General features: G+C 42.3%; 2 protein-coding genes across 6 annotated transcripts in view; both read right to left on the bottom strand.

Moving 5' to 3' along the window:
* Positions 1-2,592: 2,592 nt before the first annotated feature.
* On the bottom strand, positions 2,593-10,007 carry LOC118430313 (myosin-11-like). The gene is made up of 11 exons (XM_035841082.1): positions 9,637-10,007; positions 8,062-8,153; positions 7,614-7,748; positions 7,098-7,203; positions 6,501-6,692; positions 5,543-6,248; positions 5,114-5,287; positions 4,715-4,855; positions 4,325-4,437; positions 3,683-3,960; positions 2,593-3,537 (listed from the first exon to the last, which is right to left on the bottom strand). Exons 2-11 carry the CDS (start codon positions 8,113-8,115, stop codon positions 2,947-2,949), a joined length of 2,490 nt encoding a protein of 829 aa, XP_035696975.1. The 5' UTR covers positions 8,116-8,153; positions 9,637-10,007; the 3' UTR covers positions 2,593-2,946.
* A 642-nt stretch (positions 10,008-10,649) lies between these two features.
* Positions 10,650-20,107, bottom strand: part of LOC118430328 (protein suppressor of hairy wing-like) — a 47,914-nt gene continuing 38,456 nt past the window's right edge. The window contains exons 3-5 of one of the 5 annotated variants that reach the window (XM_035841156.1): positions 12,693-12,931; positions 12,393-12,463; positions 10,650-11,856 (exon numbers count right to left, since the gene is read on the bottom strand). In XM_035841156.1, coding sequence (XP_035697049.1) covers positions 11,727-11,856; positions 12,393-12,463; positions 12,693-12,931 — 440 coding nt within the window. In that variant the 3' untranslated portion in view covers positions 10,650-11,726. The other 4 variants (XM_035841148.1, XM_035841155.1, XM_035841147.1 and 1 more) reach the window with 4 other exon arrangements.

The following is a 20,107-nucleotide window of genomic DNA, read 5'->3' as shown; positions in this document are numbered from 1 at the left end:
TCAACTACAAGCCATGGATGTAATTGTAAACGTCTTGTAAGATTTTCACAACTACAATAAACCATAAACTTTGTACACTCTGTTGTCTTTTACTTCCTTTTTGGAACGCTATGGGTGACCGAAACATCTACAGTCTGGACATTAATGGGGTACCTCGTCTGGGGAGCGCTCCTGGAGTAATGATGATGACTATTCTTAAGTTCCCTGTAATCTTCAGTTAAAACCTTTAGTGTCAATAAGAAATAGTATTAAGTAATGACTTGTTCCTGAACTGATAGTCATAAAGCCCAACAACAGACGTGATGACAGATATCACTGTCTCTAACATCAAATCAGTTGCTTCTTACCTGTACCGGTACCTATCAAAACAGATCTATTCCACCATAGGAAGTATCCTATAGACAATATCCACTAGAGCCCCCAAATTTGATGGAAGAGAAATCACATATTTTTTGATAATTTACACTTATTACAAAGAGTCTTATTACAAAGAAATACTCATTAGACAGACTGTACAGTAGCAATATTGCTTTCTAATGGTCATTCCAACAACAACAAGGTGTTGCGGCGAGCACTTCTGGTCACCGGTCGAAAACTTAAAGGTATTGCAGAACACATTCTTTAGACCGTGGGAGGACGAAATAAATTCCATTTAAACTACCAGATAGAAAAAATATCGGATCCTATTTTAGTAAACATTCAAATTGCATGTGACAGAACCGTTGAAAAAAAACATTGATAATGTCCTGGAATATGTGTAAACACGAGATTTTTTTAAAGTTCTATCAAGTAAAAATCACATCCCCCAAGAGAGCCTAATTTGATGCCGTCAGAAACCGGAAGTGAGAAATGGTCCTGTATCTCGCTAACGGAGCCGCCCTCATTCGCGAATTTCGGCTTTTTGGGAATGGGGAAACGAGGAAGGCTCGTAAGGGGTTTACAAATCCAGACATGTTTTTGTCTGAAAACTTCATTTTGCGGGTTTGTACATTTGTCAACACTTCCTATACGAATAATTTCACATGTAGAAAGGCTTAAGTAAAACATGTGGCACAAAAACACAATATTTTTAGTCTTTTTTTCACATCTGACTGATTTTTTTTGTTTTTGGCATAAATTACGTTGGTTGGATTTTCTGCGCCCACTTTGCTTTCCCGCCAAAACTGTAATATGATCCATTCTTTATATTTAAGTATTTTAGTACACATGTTAGTGCTATTGGTACCCAAACCTACCCACATCAACGTACCCCGTGTATTTACATAGTCCCGGGTGGAGGATAATGCGATTATCTCTCATTATCTTTCATTGGAATGATAAAAGGAATACAAGGGAGCTTCAAAAGCTAAATCAAGAGTTACCTCCATCCCTGTATCGGTCTAAAACTGTAGATAACCCATAACAAAAATCACGCATTTGAACAAAACATTGTAGGCCTAGGCTACACATCAGTCGCCAATATCTTCTTTCCTACCCAAGAACTAGGTGATATTGAATGCAATGAAATGTACAATTTACCGACTGAAAAAGAAAAACTTCTCTTGTTTTTTTTTTGTTTTTTTTTTGGCGCGAACATTCAACACTCAAGCGGATGACATCCAAACAATGAGAATGATATGGCCCAAGTTGATGATAAAAATAGAATCAATAACTAGAAAGGCCGACATTTGCTTGAGAGCAAATACAGCATATTTCAGCCATCTCCATCATGCAACAATAGGCCTTGAGGTCGTTGACCCCTTTGGCCATTGGAAAATGACAAAAAAAATCCCAAATATATCATTGTAAAGTGGTCCATGCCAAAAATTATACATGGGTCATTTGAATAGATATCTAGAGCACCCCTTTACCAATTTACGGGTCATTGGGTTGTAAATCAAGGGAACAGGAGCCATAAAATCGCAAAATTAAGCATTTTGTTGTACCGTATGGGAAAACTTTTATTAAATTTATGTGCACATAATTGAATGACACTTTTATACCAAATTTCAGATCATTTGGTTGTAAAACGAGGCTACAGGAGCCACAAATGTCCTTTTTTGGTCAAAAAATGGCCAAAAATCGCAAAATTAAGCATTTTGTTGTACAGTATGGGAAAACTTTTATTGAATTTATGTGCACATAATTGAAGGGCACTTTTATACCAAATTTCAGATCATTTGGTTGCAAAACGAGGCTACAGGAGCCAAAAATGTCCTTTTTTGGTAAAAAAAATGGCAAAAAATCGCAAATTAAGCAATTTGTTGTACCGTAAGCCAAAACTGTTATTGAATCTAGGTGAGCATATGATCAAGGCACCTCTGTACCAAATTTCATGTCATTCGGCTGTAATACCAGGGTACAGGAGCCCGAAATATACATAAAAATTGACAAAAACCTCAATAAAATCATTTTAAAGGCAGATATGAAAAAAATGAAAAAAACACCTGGGGGTATTGGCTTACTCTACCTTTGTGCCAAATTTCAAGTCAATCGGTCAAAAAATGGCGGAGTTGATTCGATTTGAAGATTTGACAGGAGAAAGAAAGAAAGAAAGAAACATTACGAATACAATATATTTCACCATACCTATGGTATGGCTGAAATATAAATATGGCCCAGTTTAAGTTGAAAAATGTGGTCGTTACACCAGCTTGGGATGGGGTTCAAGTTGCAATGTTTGGTAAAATCCCATCTAAAACCTTTCAAGGATTGGACGAAGTGATTCCTTTGTGATCACAAGTACACATGTATATATACAGTTTGTTTACATGTACGCGCGTACACTCATGGAAAGAGAGGGGGTAACTCACACGCAAAGACATACGTGCGGCACACATCCGGACAGTGCATGCTTCAAGGCGCCTAGGCCTTTACCATAGTTTAACATGGTGACACTGGTAAGGAGTGTTCTTTGTATCGTTCATAGCTCAAGCTCAAAGTCAAACGAGGTTGTTGCGTGAGCATTCAATATTCAATTTCCGGAGCAGTTCTTTCTCGCCCGCGCATTTTTGGCAAATAGTCGTCCTTCTTCAGCATAGCGTCATAGTCGTACTCGGGATCACGCCTCTCCTGGGCAGTCTCGTACTCAGGGTCGTCCCTGTCGTATTCACCTCTGTCGTATTCGCGGCCATTCCTGTCGTAGTCTCGGTCATCCCTGTCGTAGTCACGGTCATCTCTGCCGTAGTCCCGATCGTCCCTGTCGTATTCACGATCCCCGTTATATTCGTGGCCATCCTTGTCATACTCACGACCATCTCTGTCGTACTCATTGTCGCGCCTGTCATAGTCGCGGTCGTCCCTCTCGTAGTCTCGGTCGTGCCTTCTCGAGTCGTAGTCGTAGTCAGGATCGTTTTTCTTCGCCGACTCATATTCACGATCGTGTATCTTCGGCAGGGACTCGTACTCCCGATCGCCGTCAAAGTCGCAAGTTGTCGGAGCCTTGGCGTTTGACTCGTACCCGCTAGAACCACTGCTGCCTCGCCCCGACGATTCCTCTTTAACAGCCTGACGGTCTTTCAATTCTTTGGTCTTCAACGCTTTCTTGGTCAGCTGATTCTGTAATAAGATATACACCATCAATAATTGTTTGAGATAGTTATCATCATTGGGATGTTACATGAGAGAAGCATTAACAAAATTATAAAAGTTACCGCGCATTACTGGTTATATAGCTGTCCTTCTAACGTACTGTTTTCAATACCTGAAAAACCGCCTTTGTGTCCTGATGTCCGTAGCCCATCGCAATAAGCGCAGCCACCAGCGACTTCATGGTTGCCTTCTCGGCACTTCGTGCCTTCCACTCGTACAACATCGCGCGACTTCGGTTCTTCTCGTCGGAGTAGTCGCGGCGAAGGTGATCGGTGGTTGTCCGAGACATGCCGAGCGTCTTGGCAACATCCGGCCAGAAGTCTTCAATATTCGCAGCGATGACGTCGAGTTGGTAGTTCGAGAGCGGCTTCTCTTTCCGTTTTGGAAGTTCTGAATAGAAGAGGGTAAAAGAACCTTACAACAAAAGAGTCTTTACAACACAGGATCTATGGCGTGTCTAGATAATTAAAACGTACCTGTGGTCAGAAAAGAATTATTCGCATAAACTTTATCTGCAATTATTTCATGGGTACTATACGCAGACAAGACATGTCGTTGTAATTTTCTGCAAATGTAATAAAATATGATTACTATAGAAAGTAAATTATCAGAAACTAAGGCTAGACACAAATGGGGAGATTTAATTATAATCCCTTTAATGTGATTGCGCAATATGTCAATATCGAGTTTGTATATTATATATGGATAGGACAAAGAAAAGTATTTTTTTAAACTTTATCTGCACTATGCCCACCTCTGAAGATGTCCAGCAGCTGTGTGTGTTCCTGCTCCAGCTGTTCCGCCCGCTTCTCCTTCTCCTTCAGCTCCTTGAGGATGGTGTCAGCACGTTCCCGCGCCTGGAACAACCTGCAGAAACAGCTCCGTCAGCATATACGTTGTGTAGCGGGAAATGAATACAGTACACCGTACGTACACAGCGACTACAGTGTCCAATACGCTTAGAGGGAAATCAAGATGCTTGCCAAAGTGAACAAAATGTGTCTCTCATATTCCAGGCCGTCTCCCTTACAGTACTCTGACAATCCAATATGTACAACACAGTGAATTTTAACCGTATTTACTCTGCTTCAGTCTTCAGTGCAAAACAAGAACGCGTGATAAGAGAAATCCAGTAAGAACGAACTTTTCCTCCATGTTCTGCGTCTTCTTCTCGTTGATGCTGAGCTTGTCTTGTAGCTTCTTCAGTTCTTCTCTTGCCTTGAAGAGCTCCTTCTCTGTATATTGACCGTGTTCCTTGGTCTTATCCAACTGACTTTCCATGTGACTGTCAAGAGAAAAACAGAAAGCCTAAGTTGTACTTTTTCCTCTTTTTCCTCGTTCCAAAAATGTTAGTTGCTAAAATCGATTTATGGCTATGACGTAAAGTTTGGATAATATCTAGTCTAAACTCAGGCCTCTTTCTTCCCTAGAATGCAATGTGGGAAGTTGACGGTACAGGGAAGTTGCCCCGATAAGGTTGTACGAAAAACAAAAACCTTCGCAGGCCCATGCTACAACTCATGCATTATACCTAAACACTTACACAGCCTTGGCGTCGTTGTTCTGTGCTCTTGTCTTCAAAAAGGCACATTTCCGCTTCAGGGCCTTCCGTTCGTTCAGTAGCGCTTTGATCTGTTCGTTCGCCTCCTTCAGTTCCTTCTGTGAACCCTCCACCTTATCCTTGGCCTGGTTCTGGTAGTCCCGCAGTTGTCTGGACCTGTCGGCAACATCGACAATAAAAAAAAAACTGACATATATTTTTTTTACCTCATATCAACTCTGAATCATCTCTTGTTCTACGAGTACGACAAAGGACAGACTGTCGACATAAAAACGAGCCTCTAAGCTTCAGAGTCATGGAGTTACGCATGGAATTACTTATGAATGAATTCTGTGGATCCAAATACTGCACTTTTCCACCTACATGTACTTGAACAAACTGGCATGACGACAAATAAATGTAGTGGCGAACCTGCGCAGTATCTGCTGCATCTGTGCGACCACAGAGTGGTACTTGTCTGTTGTGTTGTCCAGATGAGACTCCAGCTGCTTGTTGTCCTTCTTCATGGCCTGTAACCTCTCCCTCAGCTTCCTGTAGTTCCGCTTCTCACCCCGAACCTCGTTTTCGAACTTGTTGAACTTCCTCTGGGCAGTTCGCAGCTGTTTCTCCAGGTCTTTGACCCTGTTTCTCTGGCTCTGTATCTCCGCCTCCAGCTCCTGACAGCGGCTTTCGTACTTCGCCAGGTCAGACTTCGCGTTGCCATATTGTCCTTTGAACTTCCTACGCTTACTGATTTCGACCGAAAAGCTGGTTCGGGTTTGCTCGTCATCGACGGCGGACGGTTCGTCTTCGTCTCTCAGCTCGTCCTCGTCGTTTCTCGCGGCTGCGTGTTTCTTGGAGGACTTTCCGTACGCTTTGGCCGGCGTGTCTCCCTTGCCGTACTTTCTCGGCGTGGAGGCCTCTGCCTTGTCAACAGCCTGCATCAGGCGCCACCTGCGGACTAGCCGCAGGCTCTCGTGGGCCTTCTCGCTGAGGTCGGGGAGGAGTCGGAGGACCAGCCCGAAGTCCCGCTGCCCCTGCCGGCACGTCAGGCCGTCCACACACCCCTTACTGGCGAAGGTGAACAGCGAGGCGTCCACGTCCTCCCAGCTCATCAGACCTTTCCAGGCATCCAAAGCTGGTGACAACAGAACAGGGGCGATCAGGAGACTTTTTTTATCATTAATGTAACGCCACCCTATATTTATTTATATAGGGAAAACTAGACTGTATTTGACATATTCGGCAATGTTCCTCTTTTAGATTTATTATTTAGACTTGGAATAAATTTCGAATCAACTTATCAAAGTTACGACAAAATACTCCGCCAACGTCCCAAAATCTCAGTTTTTCACTGCAGGTAATTAGAAAGGAGTTTCGTTGTATTCACCTGAATCCAGTTCAAAGATGATGTCCTGGAGGTCCAGTGCGGCCTCATCGTCGTCGTAGAAGAAGTCCGCCAGCGGGTTGTAGATGTTGGCCTTGAACGTGTCCAGCAGGATGTCAAACCTGAGCACGTGATCCTCGAACTGGTCCAGCACGTCCACATCGTCATCCGTGTCTCCGGACGTGTAGATAAAACCTTGTGGTTGTGGAGTGAGGGAATGAATGAATGACAACATGTCAATGTGCTTCCCGATAGCTACCTAGTGATCACACAGGCCAGCTTGACCGCACTAGGGCTAACATACCACCCCCCTCCTTCGATAGACTTCCAAGGAAGACCCTTAATGGCAACTAGGGCTATCATTTTTTTTATCAAACTAAGCAAAAAGTTGGCCAGGCGGGAAAAGAAGGTTAAATTGCGGAAAAACACTGGGCCTACAGCCCTGGGAAAGACTGGTCCCCAGGTGAATAGTATAATTCAATTGTGTACAATTGCAGGTTGAAGTCCATGTCTAAAATGTACAGTAGGGGAAAAAAGGATCCTTAACAAGATTTTCGTTAAGACATGTACATAACATGTTAATAACTGAGAAAAACTTACCTCTACGCTTGAGGTTTTTCACCCACTGCGAGAGATGCAGGATCTGGGCACGGGACTTGACCGGCCCGAAGGCGCGATGGTTCCAGGAGATCCACCTCTTCGTCTCCTGTGGAAAAAGTTACTGTTACTAAAAATGTAGTGTTAGGTTATAACCAATGTAATCAAATGAGATCTAGGTATGGTATTAAGTCCTTTTGTGGTTACTTTATGAGCAAAGGTTAGGCTCCAGCTGTTTTGTGCATTTTTTGGGGCGTCTTATCGGACTTTCTATTTTGCCAGCTATTATTTTTGTCTATCAGCCACACACATGAATCCTGACGAAATTGAAAACCTGACGAAAACGCCTGAAAAGGCGCCAAAACAAATGGAGCCTAACCTCTGCTTATAGAATGTTTTGTGGTGTGCTGAACGTACGTATTTTGTATTCTACCTCGCCCGTTAGTATTTCATCATGAAATATGAGAGTGAAGCTAATGATGATGCAAGAGGGTGAAAAGTTTTGAGCAAAAATCAAACCTTTTGGAGCCTCTTCAGCACTTCCTCTACAAAGTCGTCCCCAGGATTGTTTCTGAGCTCGTCATCATAAGCCGCAAACTGCTCCAGCACCCAGTCCTCTCGTTCCCGGGGTGTGAAGTGCTCTAAGTCTTCCCTCTGCAAAAAAAAGTTTTCCATCCAGAGCTTCAAGATTTCATCTTTAATATGTGACATACGTCGGTGGAAGAATTTCAGATCAAAAGAATAAATCAGAGGATATTGGAGTTTTCTTTTCCACAACCAGTTATAGTCCCTCCTGCTTATCAGACAACTTCCTCAAAGCTTCTGACTGGAGTGTTAATGTCTAATAGACATCGAAACGTAAGCAGGTGAGACCATACCACTGATTGTGTAAAAGAAAACACCCTGGTGAAATCGGAAGCTTAAGAAATTAGAGATATACAGATAGTGTATTTAGAAGAAAACTTACATAATACTTCCTAATGCCGAACATATTGGTCATTTGTAACAGCTTGGGCTTCATTGGGTTGGGATGTCTCCACCTACCGTTGTCATAGTGAACTGCAAACACAGAAACGTGGTTCGTAATTCAGTCAGTCAGTCAGTGGGCTTAACTTTGTGAGGCGCTTGTTAAAGTATCCACTTACGTAATTTTCATTTACTTTTCATCGTCTCTGTCTCAACTGAAAGATATCACTTGTTCAGCAAAGCGTTCCAATGTGTTTATAAAGATTTCGATCAGCGTCATGTTAAAATTAACGTAAGTCGGTAAGATACTAGTATGAGATTGAGTTCGCCTTGGGTAGCTAAGCCATTGAGCTAATTTTTAATGGAAATTATTTTTCAATTGATTTTTTATTAAATCATTGGTATATCTAGCTTGCCGGCTATAAAGCTCACAATATTGCACTTCATACATAATTAGTCAGTACAGTATTTTCAATATGCGAAGAAAGTCTAACAGTTCAAAGTATTGCGGCTAAAAGTTCATCTTGCAAAACCAAAATCATTTCATTGAAGTTTTGTACTCCACAACATCAGCCGGTACTTAAAGAAATTTTCCTTACTATTTATTGAACAGATGTAACCTTTTAAGAGACGTCAACAATTGTGGAGCGCTCTTGGGCTGAACTCTTCAGCAAAGTGCAGTGGCGCGAAAACACACAAGACTCTTTACAATTTGTATAACTGATATAAAGTGTTCTTATGAGCGGCTTCAAGCTCGCTACGTCTATACTTGCGTAACAACAAGCACACACAGACCGCTATAGCAACCGTGGTTTACATCTGTGGCATATCAAACTGTTTAAAGTACACATTTGTAGCAATAGCTGACCATTATAAACCGTGTACCACAGCAAAACATAACACAACCGCCGTAGCCTGGTATCAAAACCTATAAAAACTGCCGGGTCCCTTCGTCCTCTCGCGCTATTTGCGACAATAGTAAACATTAAACCATATAAATTTAGTTAGTTGATTAGTCGCTATTTTTACAGTATTTTGCAAATAAAACACGCTATGATAGCTTTGGATACCAGGTTACAACCGCCGTCGAATATTCAGAAAACTGCCCGCTGTATCCTAGCTCGAGACGGTTGACTCAACCCCAAACTTCAAAAAGTTATCGGCATTATGGGTCCCGAACATTTATTTACCCATAGTATGTAGTATCTTACCAAAACACATTTTTCAATAACTCAGCTCGAAACAATACATGTGAGCTTTGAAACACTATAGATGTGATACTGACGTTTGTAGTGTGAAAATACATAGTACTAGTAACTGTTGGCGCTGAGGTTTGGGCCCACTAGTGATATTCTCCGAAGGACATCCGACCAACATCTGAGCGCGTAGCAAAAACGTCTATGATAAACAGTTCGCTCTTTGATCGTGTATTGAAATTCATATGACCCATATCGATGTTTTGTTGATAACCACCGTTTTTTTTCCTGTGAGTTTGACATCAAATAAAGGTTCAAACAAAATCATGAAGGAAATGGTCATGAAGAAAAAGTCCAGGGAAATGTGTACAAGACCTTACCAGAAACACTCTTGCAGAAGACAACCTAATCCTATCTGAGCGCTTGGCGTCGTGGTCACTTCAGGTCCAAGCCATCCCGACTGACCAGCTGTCATGAGACGTCCTCATTCAGAACCTTTGCACAAAGTACACATGCAGTTCGTCTGCCGGGCAAATTCGGCGGAAAATCCAAATTTTGCAACAACCAGAGAGAACGTAAACTTGCGCAACACCTTTCTCATTCCTCAGGTAAAAACGCCGCCCGGACAAAATTCAATAGAGAGAAGTGGAAAAGCACTTGAAGAAGGGCCCTATGGGGACCTCGTGGCGCGTGCAGACCAATGTTGGAAAACATGGAAAGCACTTCAGGAACATGTCACCCGGATACAGGGCACGGGATCGATTTACGCTGGAAACGTTTATCAAAAAGGAGAGAGCGTCACAACAAATATAGATTTTATGTGTGCGAAATTTCATGATGTAATGAGTTCGCGACATACATGTAGTGGCCAGGTAGTGTGAACACGACGTACAATAACAAGATAGGCGGCGCTTCTGTAAGTTAGCATCGCCCTTCATAGCTCATTGACATAAACATACTATGTCTCCAAAACATAATTGGACCAGATAAAATGACAACTTGATGAGTGCTATTATGTGAAACGGGGTAGACGTTTCCGTCACTCGTGTAAAATCTACAACTGTTCGAAATATTGCCAATGACAAAATTATGGAACAGGCTTAGGTCTTTGAGAATTTTAAACCAACTGTAGCATAATCACATAACTATTGCTGCATCATCGCAACTTGGTGTGTTGCGGTGATGACGTTACATGCGTCATCATCAGTCACATAGCTTTTACGTGTACATTATAAACACTAAACCACAAGCCCAAGAGAGGTTGTAATCCGTTGCGTTCTGCAGGCGATATGTCACAAAGCGCAACCATTGTTGTTGGCACTTTTCTGACGTCATGGAATTTCTTCCGATGGATTCGACACAGACTTTAGTGCAACTTCTTCCACTTTATTTCGTGCCATAAACATACTTACAACAAAAGTAACGGCTAAAATGCTCAAATAACAGTCCCGTATATATCCCCTGGCGACAAGAGCATTAGGAGTATGACTTAGGCCCCTCGTGATGCTATATCCAGCTATTCAAAATGTTATTGAGACGCCATGTAAAATTCATGGGACTATTACAATGAAAGCAAAATTTGCTAGGGGCAAGTATACCCTACCCCATATATACTAGCTTATAAAAACGCACCAAGGAATGATTTAATAACACCCACTGACGTACGTATACATAGGTCACATACACCAAGCCTTACCGACCTTGAAAAACATTCTTACAATAAAATCTTGTAAAGAAGTACTAAATTAAACACCAGTGCCTTTGTAAGATATTTGATAATACTAGTAACAAAGTTAAAAATTCATGACTGGGCACCAAATATTTTCAAAGTATACATCGAAGAACACGTGTGATCCCTGACCTGAAACAAATATATTTTTTATCAAGACGTATTGAAACGACGTGTGGGTATGTGTTTCTATTGCACATTCAGCTTAGCCTAAAACGTTGACATTTCTATATCACCAAGAAGACCCGAGTTGGTAGTAAGATATACATCTATTCTTTTTAAGTCAACATTTCTGCCTTATACCTCTAAAATAAATTTATATATAACTTTCCTTTCGGTCTCAGAAACTGATTGCGATATCAAACACGTCATTGAAATAGTAAATGCAGAAATGTTCGCGGTGGATTAATGTTCGCGGTTTTCGCGGTGACCACTTCACCGCGAATTTAAAACCACCGCGAACATTTTTCTATTATGATATTAGATTGCAGTCTACGGTGTTACCGCGAACTTAAATCCACCGCGAAAAGTCCTTTTTCCCGCTACCGCGAAATTAAATTCCCGCGAACTTAAATACATTTACAGTATACGATCAGGAGGAACTAAGAGACTGGTCTTTACAGGACCAGTCTGCCTGACATATACGGATGTAATCTTGTCTACAACGGGGTCATTTTATGTTCTTTCATCACCCGTCAGTCCATGTACTTGTCTCCATTGAGAGGTGGAATATTTGAAGGGTTAACTGTTGTCTGGTGGAGCATTTGGAGCGTTGCTGTCTGCACACGACCTGTTCATGATGTGGCGCGTCATGTGATGCCGCAGTTTGAAGGACTTCCCGCACTCGTGACACGTGTGGTTACGGCTGTCGCTGTGAGAACGGTCAGAGAGAGACAGAGGAAACGTTATGACGTAGCAATCCGCTGTTTGGGCGTAGTTTTTATGTTGGGATTTTCAGCGAAGGTATCGTATCGTTAGAAATAATCAATAGCGACATTTTCCGTCCCAAGTCGGCTTGTTGTTGTATACGAAATAATTTCCAAGTAGATCCTACGGTGGCATAAAATAGTATCAAAGGCTGGCAGAGGAGTAAAACCGGCCTAGGAGTGTGTATGCGACCGGAGTGCCCGTCTGATTCCCTTTGGCCCGCTATTTTCCTTGGCACCGTAGGATCTGCTTGGAGATTACATTGTAGTACGACACACCCATCAATGTGCTACAAATTCCCTCCCTTAAAAATCCTGTTATAAACCCATTGTACAATAAGGGTGACAGTACCCTTGGAAGGGAAACAGGGAGGGACGAAACTGAGGAACACCGTATTACGCATGATCCCCTGATGTAACTGTACATAAACAAATCGAGGAAAATACGGGGAAAGGAATATGGTATCGTCTGGAGACTCACCTGTGTTTGGTCCTCATGTGCCTGGCCAGGTTGTATTTATTACAGGCCTCGGCCCCACACAGCTCACATGTCTGTAAAGGCACCAATGGGACAAACTGATATTTAGAGAATCGAATAAGTGGAATGCAATCAATAAACATGATCAAATGGTATGATCATTCCCTTCGCATATTCCTTGTTTCAGAAGACGATTCATTCATAGCGAGCTGGGTAGCCCTGGCTTTATGTTTTTGACAATTTACAGACAAATAAGTCCAATTGAATCACATATCAAACAACACGGAGCTATACTTGTCTTACCACGACGTTCATCTTGTCATGTACCTCCCGCTTGTGGTTAATAAGGTTTTGCTTCCTGTAGAACCGTTTGCCGCACAGGTCACAGAACACGCCCTCGTCGCCACGCTGGTCGCCGTACACGCTAAAATCAGCTGCGCCCCCTGGCGGTTGCAGGTGGTCGTACTGCTGAGGAAGCATGGTGCCCAGGACTTCCCTCCACTGGTGCGGCTGCTGAGTACCGCCCGAGCTCCTCGGCATTTCTATAGACAAAGAACGTACCTCTGTCATGACCATTTAAAGCGCGTTTTCAGAATTCAAATACTGTATAGCTTTATAGCTCAATATATTGTAGTGAATCGCATTAAGGCTACTGTTTGGTGTTACTAATTAAGTAAATGGTACTTGATCTTCTATATAATGCAATGCGGCCAACTGGCATTCACGATTCTAAGACAAGTGTGAGAAAGACTTAGTGGCAAGACAAAGGTCACGTTAAGGGAAAACAACGCTAATGTCACAAAAGGAAGAAACAACGGAATCTAATTTGAATCGTCCATCTGTGGGCACCCCTCCTCCAACAAGTGGGGCCCAAGCATGATGCCTTGAGGTACCCCTGGTCGGTGTTCTAGTCTTTTCCCTTTCCATACACTACAATGTCGTCAGTGAAAGTTACAATGTATGACATGGTGGCTTCCAAGGACAATTACAAATGCGTTGTTCTGCTTCAGCTGTCATGATTTTGTAGAAATTCTCACATTCTATTCCTTTAAATGTATCAATGCTTTAACACAATAATGACTCGAGACGCATATTTGAAGAAAACATGTATATAAGCTACGAAAAGGAAAAAGTGGTGTAACATAAAAACTGAAAATCAAAAGGCGTTGGTTTACAAGCTTACAATACTGTACCATGTACTGCTGTATAAGCTTACATACATACAATACTGTGCCATGTACTGCTGTATACGTACAAGCTTACAATACTGTGCTATTAACTTTTTGTGATCTACATCTAGATTGACAAAAGAGCACACTCTGCTTTACATTGCCATTATGCCAACATACGTAAGGCTCTAAAATAACCAAACTAAACACGAACAAACTCCCAACAGGATTCAAACATAACCTACAAAGTTTGTTTGTTTTTTGCTTACATTTCAGAACGTTCTGCATGCCTTACAAGAATAGTTTCATTACATATCTACGCACTAAAACCAATACTGCATTGTACATGTCACATAATCAGTACTATACAGTAACAACAATAAAGAAAACAAACCCCCAACTAACGTGCTTAAAACGTAGCCTCAGATGTTGAACATTTCACCTTTCCACAATGGCGAACTCCCTAAATAATGATTCAATTAACATATTGCTAAGTAAATAACAGTTTCACTATATGTGCGCACTGAAATTATGATTTTGTACAACTGTTTGCTGTCTGGTTTACAAAATGTCAACCGCAAAACAAATAAGTCCAGGTCTTCGAAATAACCAAGGAATGTCTAGCGCGTTTTCGTATTCTATGATAGACATGGCCGGCAGTAATGACACAAAGGTACCTAATACAAGCACCTGCTTTAAAGATTTCCCATGTTCTAAAGCACCCTACATTATAACCATCATCCTACATGTATATTTAATGTAATCAACTAATACGACTCAACTCCTGCCTCCATCAAAGGTTTCTTTTTTCCTTGCATCAATAAATCAATCAATCAGTCAATCAAAATCAATTGTTTCCTTGCATCATTTGTTGATGCATGGCAGCTACAGACAGTTCAGACAGGATACTCATCTTCATACTCATCCTTAGGATACTCATAATTGATTGTCATAGAAGAGCAAAAATCAATGGAAACTTCAAATCTACACACAAAAATCAAAGATTGCATGACGTCTTATTCCAACTTCGCACCTAGAGCAGGTGTAGCTATGATAAACAAAACCAGATCATTACATCACATCATCTATCTGTACAAAGTTTCATGCTGTCAGGTCACTGCTGAAAAAGTATGTTCAACTTGATACATGTGAAGAATAAAAACTGATTCCTTATTATCAAGTTGCTACTTTCTCTGTTTATCTAGCTTTGCCTTGGCAGACTCCAGTCTGGATGTGTGTTATTATGGCATGGGCATGTGGTTCTTTTGCATGTGTCTCTGCAGGTGTTCCCTCAGCTTAAACGACTTTCCACACCAGGTGCAAACGAAGTCACGCAGGTTACTGTGCTTCAATTTAACGTGCCTGTCGTGGTTATATTTGTTGGACAGCTCTACGCCGCATATGGAGCACTCTCTCTTCTGACGCTGTAGCTTAGCGTGACGAGCAGCATCTGCAGAGGTGTGGAACGTCTGATGTTCCTCTAACGTCCCTTCTGGGTTACCGTACTTTGCTGGATATCCTGGACCTGCAGATTCACTGCCAGAAGAGGCTGTTGCACCTGGATGAGAATCTCCAGGCAACTCCGTGGAGTAACTACTAGGTAACTGGTGATGAAGTTGGACATGGCTTACTAACATTTGATGAGAGTCAAACGTTTTCCCACATGTAATACAAAGGTGATCCCTGGGGCCTTCAGAAACATGGCATGTCGGCGGTTCAGGTCTGCTGATGTAATGTTGCCATGGTAATGGTCCTCCTCTCGTCTCTTCCAGCAGACCAGTCCTCGTTTTATGGCAACCTGGAGGCGAAAGAATCCAAACTGAGTTCTGATGTCTTCGTGTGATGTATGTAATGCATGACACATGAGTCTGGACAGATTGGTTTGCACAAGATGCAGCATGTCTGCACATTATTACCATTGCCGCCATCAAATCATCATCCATTTGTCATCATCCATTTGTGTACTATTACACCAAGGGGTCGCTTTTTAGTTAAATGCAACCCTTTCATGTACATTTAATGATAAGTCTCCCTGTTCCTCTGTGTGTATATTTTCATGGTAGAAGAAAACTCTGTTGGTTCAGACTTTTATGACTGATTATTTGGAACACAGTTGCTGGGGAGCAGTTTGATAGAATATAGTCATAAGCATCACCAACAAGTTTGACATTGCTCTTTAGCTAGTTGCAGCACCGACAGTTTGTCTTCCAAGAATAAACACGATCCGTGTATGCCATTGATTTCAATTCTCCATACTTTTCATCCAAGATCACATATGCGACAGAGTGTCCTGATGTGATTTCTGCATGTGTCTCCTATAATGGTCTCTCAGTTTGAAAGTCTTTCCACACTGGAAGCAGGCAAAGTCACGCTGGTCACAGTGCTTCAACTTGAAATGTCGGTCGTGGCTGAACTTGTTGGACAATTCCATACCACAGATGGCACAGGCTATCTTCTCATGCTGTGACTTCAAGTGGTTCATGAGACTTGACTTGGCCTTGAACATTCTATCACAGTGGCTACAAGGATACTGCTCCGTATCCTCACTAGGGCCTGATGCTCCAGTCATTGGTGGCTGCTGAATGACTGGTGCGGTCGGTGTTTCAAACTGTGCATCAGGCTCTCTTTCATTGGTCGCCTCTTCGAGATGATATGAGGGTGGTCGAGGTGCCGAGAAATGGTCCTCCTTCACATGGGTTACCAGTGCATGATGGGAGAGGAAATGTCTACGACACTGACCGCAAACGTATCCACCGTGACCCTCTGGCTGACTCGTGTTCTGAGACTGAGACATGAACGAGGGTACTCCTAGTTCCACTGGTATCCCTCGGAAGTTGTGTTGGAATAGTGAGGATCCCCCTCCCACAGTTTGCTTCAGACTTGCTGCTGCTGGGTCATGGTGACCTGAAGATGAACAGAGGTCAAGTTCAATTTTAGATGGCCATTTTCATATAATTTGATCAGCTGACAACAGTTGAGAGAAATATTCAATTAGATAAAGCCTCCAGAAAAAAAGCCTGGTGTAAAAAGTGACAAAAAGTCTGATGTAAAAGGAGACAACCTTTTGAATAAACACCACATACAGAAATTCAAGTGCAAATAACTTTTAATAGATCACAAGGAAGTTCATGTGCACGAAACATGAGTAAACATGAATAAACCACATTTGATTCTAAGAGGAACATTCAACATAGTAATGCATGTATTAAGACCCCATTCACACTCAGAAAAACGATTCGAATAAAACATGTTATCCGAATAAAACTACCCGATCCGAATAAAACTTAGCAGTATGAACGCTCCCAAATCACTTGGATTTCATCGATTCGAATCCCCCGCGATCCACCTCGGGGAGGCAGATAGAACTCCGGCAAGTGGATAAAACTGAGCCACGGGGAGTCTCGATTCGGCAGTGTGAACGCGCAAGTGGATAGGATTCACTTTAAGTGGATAGGATGCAACTTATATAAAGGTGAGTTTGCTCAATTAGAAGTTTTTCTGCCAGTCCGAGTCTGAAAATGTTCAAAGCGCAATGTTGTTCCACCAATCAAGGCTTCGCTCCCGCTCCCAGATCATTCTGTCTGCCGCTCTGGTGGCGTACATCTGAGCTGTACTACAGCTATCCCAATATGCAGAAGACTTTGTCGGTGAAACCTTCTCGCGATCAAAGACCGTTGATTGCGTTCCCTTCTACGACTACAGAACATTCTCCAGAGGAACAACAGCATCAAAAGTTGGTGGATTCCCGCCATTTTGAGCTGTAAGAAATGGCGCTACCCTTTGACCTCAGCCTAATGTTTCATTCGGATAAGACTGAGGGCGCACTAATCGGATTGCCAAAGACGAGTGTGAACGCAATTTTGGATCGGATAGAATTTTTTTTTTTCGGATAAATGTTTGATCCGAATCGTTTTTCTGAGTGTGAATGGGGTCCAAAAAACATGTAATAGAGATCGCAATGGCATATCTATGAAATGTTGTGCTCAAGACTAAGTACCTAATAACATGTGCACTGATTATTCAGCATCATTCATACAGATAAACAATCTAAAAACAGTACACAAACCACAAAGAGTCAACAATGCCCAGACTACAGCACCAACACAGCCTTAACAGTATTAGTTTTAACGATTGCTAACATTCATTGTACATTGAAAGTGTACATTGGAATTGTACAGTCACATATCTGAAGTAATATTACCCAAAAAATTACATAACCAATGGCTTTAACCTCACACATAAAAAAGCCCTTCTGTGGCCCAAGTTTTCTTACAGAAGCTAGGTACACATTTCTCCAACAAATGTGTGTGATAAATCAACTGACAGATTCTATTCATTGTGAAAATTGATATGTTCGATTTTCCAGAAGATATGGCTTTGAAATGCAACACCTATGATTGAGGTAACTTACCAGGTTATGTACACATCATCCAAGAGCCATCATGTATTCATGACATTATTCAAAATCTGATTGATTGAAAATTTTAAAAAGTCTGAACGTGATGAAGCAGTGGAGTCCACATCATCCAGGGCTCTAGCCAGCGTCCGTTTTTCCGTCAATTGACAGAAATTTGTTGCGTCTGACGGAAAAATTTTCAAACCAATCCGTCAACCTTGACGGACAAAAATCCTTGGTGGAAGCTTCAGGCGGCTTGGGGACGCCATCCACGGCCGTAAAAGCCACACACTGTTTATTTTGCTATTGTTATGATTGTTGACAATGTGTGTCGGTGCCCTTTCGCATACGATAATCTCATTAAAACCCGTTTTTCAAGGTCTCAGTTCAGTCCTTCCAAGGACGTTGGTCCTTCTAATTAATTTTCGCGACGATTGGCTGACGGAAAAAAGTTTCGAGCTGGCTAAAGCCCTGACATCATCAAAGGAAAGCAATTCTGGGAAGAACAAACTGTTTCTTACTACCGGTATGGATAAGACTCGTATACAAACTCAACCATTTAGTTTATAATCAACATACATGTACTTCCATAGGAGGCTATAGGTATGGTTGTATCATCCAGGAAAAATGTGCTTGGTAACAAAAAGGTAGCACGCAGTCCTAAAGTAAATATGTTCTCAGATTTTGTCATGTCCTGCACGTGTTCTGCATGTGTCTCTGTAAGTGGTCCTTCCGTTTGAAGGCCTTCCCGCACACGTCACAGACGTAATGTCGCAGTGCGCTGTGTACAGCCCTGATATGTCTCTGTAGGCTGGAGTTGCAGGAAAAGTTCTGTCCACATAGGGTACAGTGGGCCTTTTGGTGGGCGGCCTCTATATGTGCAAGGAGATCTGTAGACGACATGAATGTCATATCACAGTCTGAACATGGATAGGAGAGAGTTCCATCCGGGGTTACGAATGATAGCATGTGTGACTGGTCCAACGACTGTCTGCCTGCCATGCCTGGAGAAGCACCAACATCACCATACGGATCATTGTGACTACTGCATGGTGCCTGGTGGAGCAATTGCACATGGTGATGTAGTGCCTCCTGCTCCCTGAACTGTTCTCCACACTGACCACAGGTGTGCACGGTTACATGCCCCTGTTCCAGGGGATTGTTCATAGGATTCACAGAAACAAACAGTGGTTCAGGCCTTGTGATGTCATGTTCCTGGGTCCTCGGGGTTGCCTCTCCTCTAGTCCTTTCCACCAGACCAACTATCGCGAGGTCACTGCCACCTGAGGACGAACAGAGGTCAAGTTCAATTTCTAGGCAGGAATATCTGTTTCGATATAGTCGGTATAATGGCTCTTCAGAGTAACACACCAGCTTTGTATGAATCTGATGATCCATCAAAATGAGAAATATCATCTGGACATAGAAATCTTAGACTGGGTCTGGTGGAACAGTAAGTACAGCACTCTGTACAACAGCCTAGTCCTCCAGGTTTAAATAATGTGTGCAGTGTGTGACTTATATGTCCATGATTTGTCACATCTGTGTCAACACTGTAACACAGAGCTCAGACCTTGGGTTGCTTGGATAATGTCATCAGAAATGTCAGCTCAGTGGATTGTTGTTGTTGCTCAGTTGAATATGATAGGACACTGAACTTGTTAACCTTTAAACCAGGATGTGTTGAAATTAGTTGATGTTATGTGATTTTGTGTGCCATACGGATTGGGAGATACAATCCCTTCCTTCAGGGATGCATTTAAACTTTAAAGCCTTGTGTCTTGGGGAACACTGTCATGACTGTCGCTGATTCCTATCATCACCTGTAAAACTAGATCGACACTTGATTCTCTGTTTTGGCGAGATCCTTGAAACATACGTCATGTACATGTATTTGCTAATATACAAAAAGATCTCACCAAGATGGGTGGGTATTTTGCATGTGTCTCTGTAAGTGGTCACTCCGTTTGAATGTCTTTGCACACACAACACAGGCGAAGTCACGCTGGCTGGTGTGCTTCATCTTCACATGCCTGTCATGGTTGAACCTGTTGGACAACTCCAGACCACATATCGTGCACCTCATCCTCTGGTGCAGGGATCTCACATGCTTCGTGAGCTTTGAACGCGATTCAAACTTCTCACCACAGGAG

Source organism: Branchiostoma floridae, chromosome 14, assembly GCF_000003815.2.
Source record: "Branchiostoma floridae strain S238N-H82 chromosome 14, Bfl_VNyyK, whole genome shotgun sequence".
NCBI classification, from domain to species: Eukaryota; Metazoa; Chordata; class Leptocardii; order Amphioxiformes; family Branchiostomatidae; genus Branchiostoma; species Branchiostoma floridae.
This window is presented reverse-complemented; position numbering and strand designations above follow the sequence as displayed.

Excerpts from the sequence above, each read along its gene's own strand:
- LOC118430313 (XM_035841082.1), bottom strand. The coding sequence starts at position 8,115 with ATGAAGCCCAAGCTGTTACAAATGACCAATATGTTCGGCATTAGGAAG. Across the intron at positions 7,204-7,613 it reads TGCTGAAGAGGCTCCAAAAG|GAGACGAAGAGGTGGATCTC; the intron begins GTTTGATTTTTG and ends CTTTTTCCACAG. Across the intron at positions 3,961-4,324 it reads GCTGCTGGACATCTTCAGAG|AACTTCCAAAACGGAAAGAG; the intron begins GTGGGCATAGTG and ends TCTTCTATTCAG.